The sequence below is a fragment of the Rhipicephalus microplus genome, chromosome 5, assembly GCF_043290135.1.
Source record: "Rhipicephalus microplus isolate Deutch F79 chromosome 5, USDA_Rmic, whole genome shotgun sequence".
NCBI classification, from domain to species: Eukaryota; Metazoa; Arthropoda; class Arachnida; order Ixodida; family Ixodidae; genus Rhipicephalus; species Rhipicephalus microplus.
In genome coordinates this window covers 171,233,093-171,235,871 of record NC_134704.1, presented here as the reverse complement: position 1 = coordinate 171,235,871, position 2,779 = coordinate 171,233,093, and the positions used below count along the sequence as shown (strand labels likewise).

Sequence of the window (2,779 nt, the reverse complement as noted above, 5' to 3'; positions counted from 1 at the left end):
TGTCAGCACTTGCGCGGTATGGTTTTATGACGCAATCGTGGTTTGTTCGGGGATTTCTTCTGCCTTGAGAGCGTAAATATTTGAGCTTATCTATTTTTAGTTGGTTGTGCATTATTTGGAATAATACTTTCAGCCGATACTTATTTCTACGGAATTCAAGAAGATCTAGGTTGCATCTCTGTAACATCAGTGTTACTGATTCCTTCCTTCGGTACGTTGAACAAATGATGATGATGATGAAATAAACATTTATTTTTCGAAACAGTGTTCCCGAGTTTCTGAGCTCGGGGTCACTCTAGGTGGGAGGGTCCCTTATTCCAGGGATCCTCTGGCCGCTATCGCCTCCCGGGCCCTGGCGTCAAGTCCTCGTTCGTCGTCTAGGTCACGTACGGCAATCTTCGCCTCCCCCATCTCGGCTAGGGAGTTGATACGTGCAGTCGTTGCGGACTTGGTATTGGCATCTTCGTGGCGCCACGGGCACTCGAGTAGTACTAGGTGGGCCAGTGTGTATGGCACGTCGCATATCGGGCAGTTGTAGGCGTACAGCGTTGGGTAGATTCTATGCAGTAGGGTGCCGTGTGTATAGGTGTTAGCTTAAAGTCTCCGAAATGTTGTTGCCTCTTTTTTAATCAGTTTGGGGTGAGGTAACGGGTACACCCTGTGAGCTAGACAATAGTGTTGTAGGATGGCGTTTCATGTTGGTGGTACGGTCGCCACTTCTGCAGCGCTGGCTAACCGCGAGTCAAGCGAGGCGCTGAGGAAGGCCCGGTTGACGTGACCGCGGGCCGCGGCGTGAGCCACTTTATTTCCATCGAGCCCCTCGTGTCCAGGCACCCATACCACGCAGGTGTAAGGAAGCGGAGTTCGGCTCTTTCTCAGAAATTTGACAGCTTCGGCGGAGATTCAGCCTCGCGTGTAATTGCGGACAGCGGATTGGGAATCTGTGAAAACTAGTACCGCGTCCTTACCAGTCGTAGTGGCAAGGGCGATCGCTGCTTCCTCGGCAGACTCGGAGCTCCACACCCGGAGGTTGGCAGATGCCAGCTCTTGTCCTTCCGTGTCGACCACACTTAAAGCGTAGGTATTTTTGCCAGGGTATATTGCCGAGTCAACGTAGCGAGCGTCTGGATCGTGCTGGTGTCTTCTGCGAATAGTGTCGACTCGAGCGATTCATCTTTCTCGATGGTACTCGGGATTCATGTTACGCGGTACTCGGGCGATGCTGCATGATTCTCGCATCTAAGGCGGCATCTTCTCTTCACGGTCTGCCTCGCAGATGTAGCTCTCGTTGTAGCCCAAGCGCTCAAGAACCAATCTGCCCGTCGACGTAAGCTTAAGTCTCTCGAGTTGGCTGGTCCGTTGGGCTTCTGCCAGCTCTTGCCAGGTATTGTGTATACCCATTCTTAGGAGTCTGGTGGTCGACGCCATTGGAGGTAGCCCTATGTCGAGCTTGGTAGCTTTGCGGATGAGCACATTCAGCTTGTCGACTTGAGATGTCTTGAGGGCGAGGTACGGGGTTTCATAGGTGATTCGGCTGGTTAGAATAGCCTGCACAACTCTCAAGGTATCGTTTTCCTTCAGGCCATGTGTCGGTTTGCGACACTCATTACGAGGTGCGTGAGCTGGAATACTGTGCGTTGAAGTCCAGGAAGCATGGCGGCCCCTGATCCGTCGTGGTGCAGGTGCAAGCCGAGTAAGCGAAGCGAGGTGACATGCGGTATTTGGACCCCGTGAAGGATGATGTATGGGTCTGGCGCTTTGCAGGTTGGAGGTCTTCCTCGCGTGCGGGCCTTGAGTACCAGTAATTCTGATTTTTCAGCTGCACAAAGGAGGCCACAGCTTTCGAGGTATTTCTCAATGACATTGACCGCCTCCTGAAAACAGCTTTCTTGCTATCTAGTACTCTTGCCTCGAGTCCAAAGCTTAATATCGTCCGCGTATATGACGTGATGTACGCCTTGTATTTTTTCGAGAAGCCGAGGGAGCTTAAGGAGTGGCACGTTGAAAAGAAGTGGTGACACAACACAGCCTTGAGGTGTACCCCTGTTCGGCAGCTCAATTTTTTCACTCCGTATATTGTGTATTTCCACCGTTGCCGTACGACCGGTGAGGAAGCTTCAAACATAGTTATAAATCTTGAAACCACAGCCAGTATCTTCGAGATTTTGTAGTATTGCTTTATGGCTAACATTGTCGAAGGCTCTTTCACATCAATGGCAAGAAGAGACGACTTGCTATTCTTGCTCAAGTGATCAACTATATCTTCCTTGAGGAGTAAGAGGATGTCCTGCGTAGAAAGAAGCTGGTGGAAGCCCAACATAGTGGCTGAGAAGTACCCGTTGTCCTCAAGGTGCGACGTGAGCCGGTCATAAATCATATGCTCAAACAGCTTGCCAACGCACAGAGAAATGGTTCTAAGGTTGTCAACAGCTATGGACTTGTTGGGCTTAGGTATCTTGATAACCTTCAAATGCTTCCTTGCGGCTGGAAGCTTTCCTTTGTCCCAGCAGTCATCGCAGTACTGTAGGAGAGCAGTCATAGCCTGATTGGGTAGCTGTCGGAAGTGCTTGTTGACTATCCCGTCTTTGCCACGACTCGTGTTTCTCGTAAGCTTGGAAAGAGCTGCTTAAAGCTCTGCTGGAGTGAAGGGCATGCCAAAGTCGGAATCGGGCATGCCTTCGTATTCTTTGTGTGATGGTGGCATTGCCGCTGATTGGACAGGACCATGCAGCTTGTTGCATAATTCGTGGAGCAGTTCTTCCTCCGAGCCATCGTAATT

General features: G+C 50.7%; 1 protein-coding gene across 1 annotated transcript; it reads right to left on the bottom strand.

Moving 5' to 3' along the window:
- Window positions 1-312: 312 nt before the first annotated feature.
- On the bottom strand, window positions 313-2,539 carry LOC119173625 (uncharacterized). Its single transcript, XM_037424427.2, has 2 exons — window positions 2,190-2,539; window positions 313-559 (listed from the first exon to the last, which is right to left on the bottom strand). Exons 1-2 carry the CDS (start codon window positions 2,537-2,539, stop codon window positions 313-315), a joined length of 597 nt encoding a protein of 198 aa, XP_037280324.2.
- Between the last annotated feature and the right edge of the window lie 240 nt (window positions 2,540-2,779).

What these genes read in the sequence shown, in the direction of transcription:
- LOC119173625 (XM_037424427.2), bottom strand. Translation starts at nt 2,539, where the DNA reads ATGACTGCTCTCCTACAGTACTGCGATGACTGCTGGGACAAAGGAAAG. An exon ending in GTGAAAGAGCCTTCGACAAT is followed by an intron (nt 560 to 2,189) that starts GTTAGCCATAAA and finishes CCTACTGCATAG; the next exon opens with AATCTACCCAACGCTGTACG.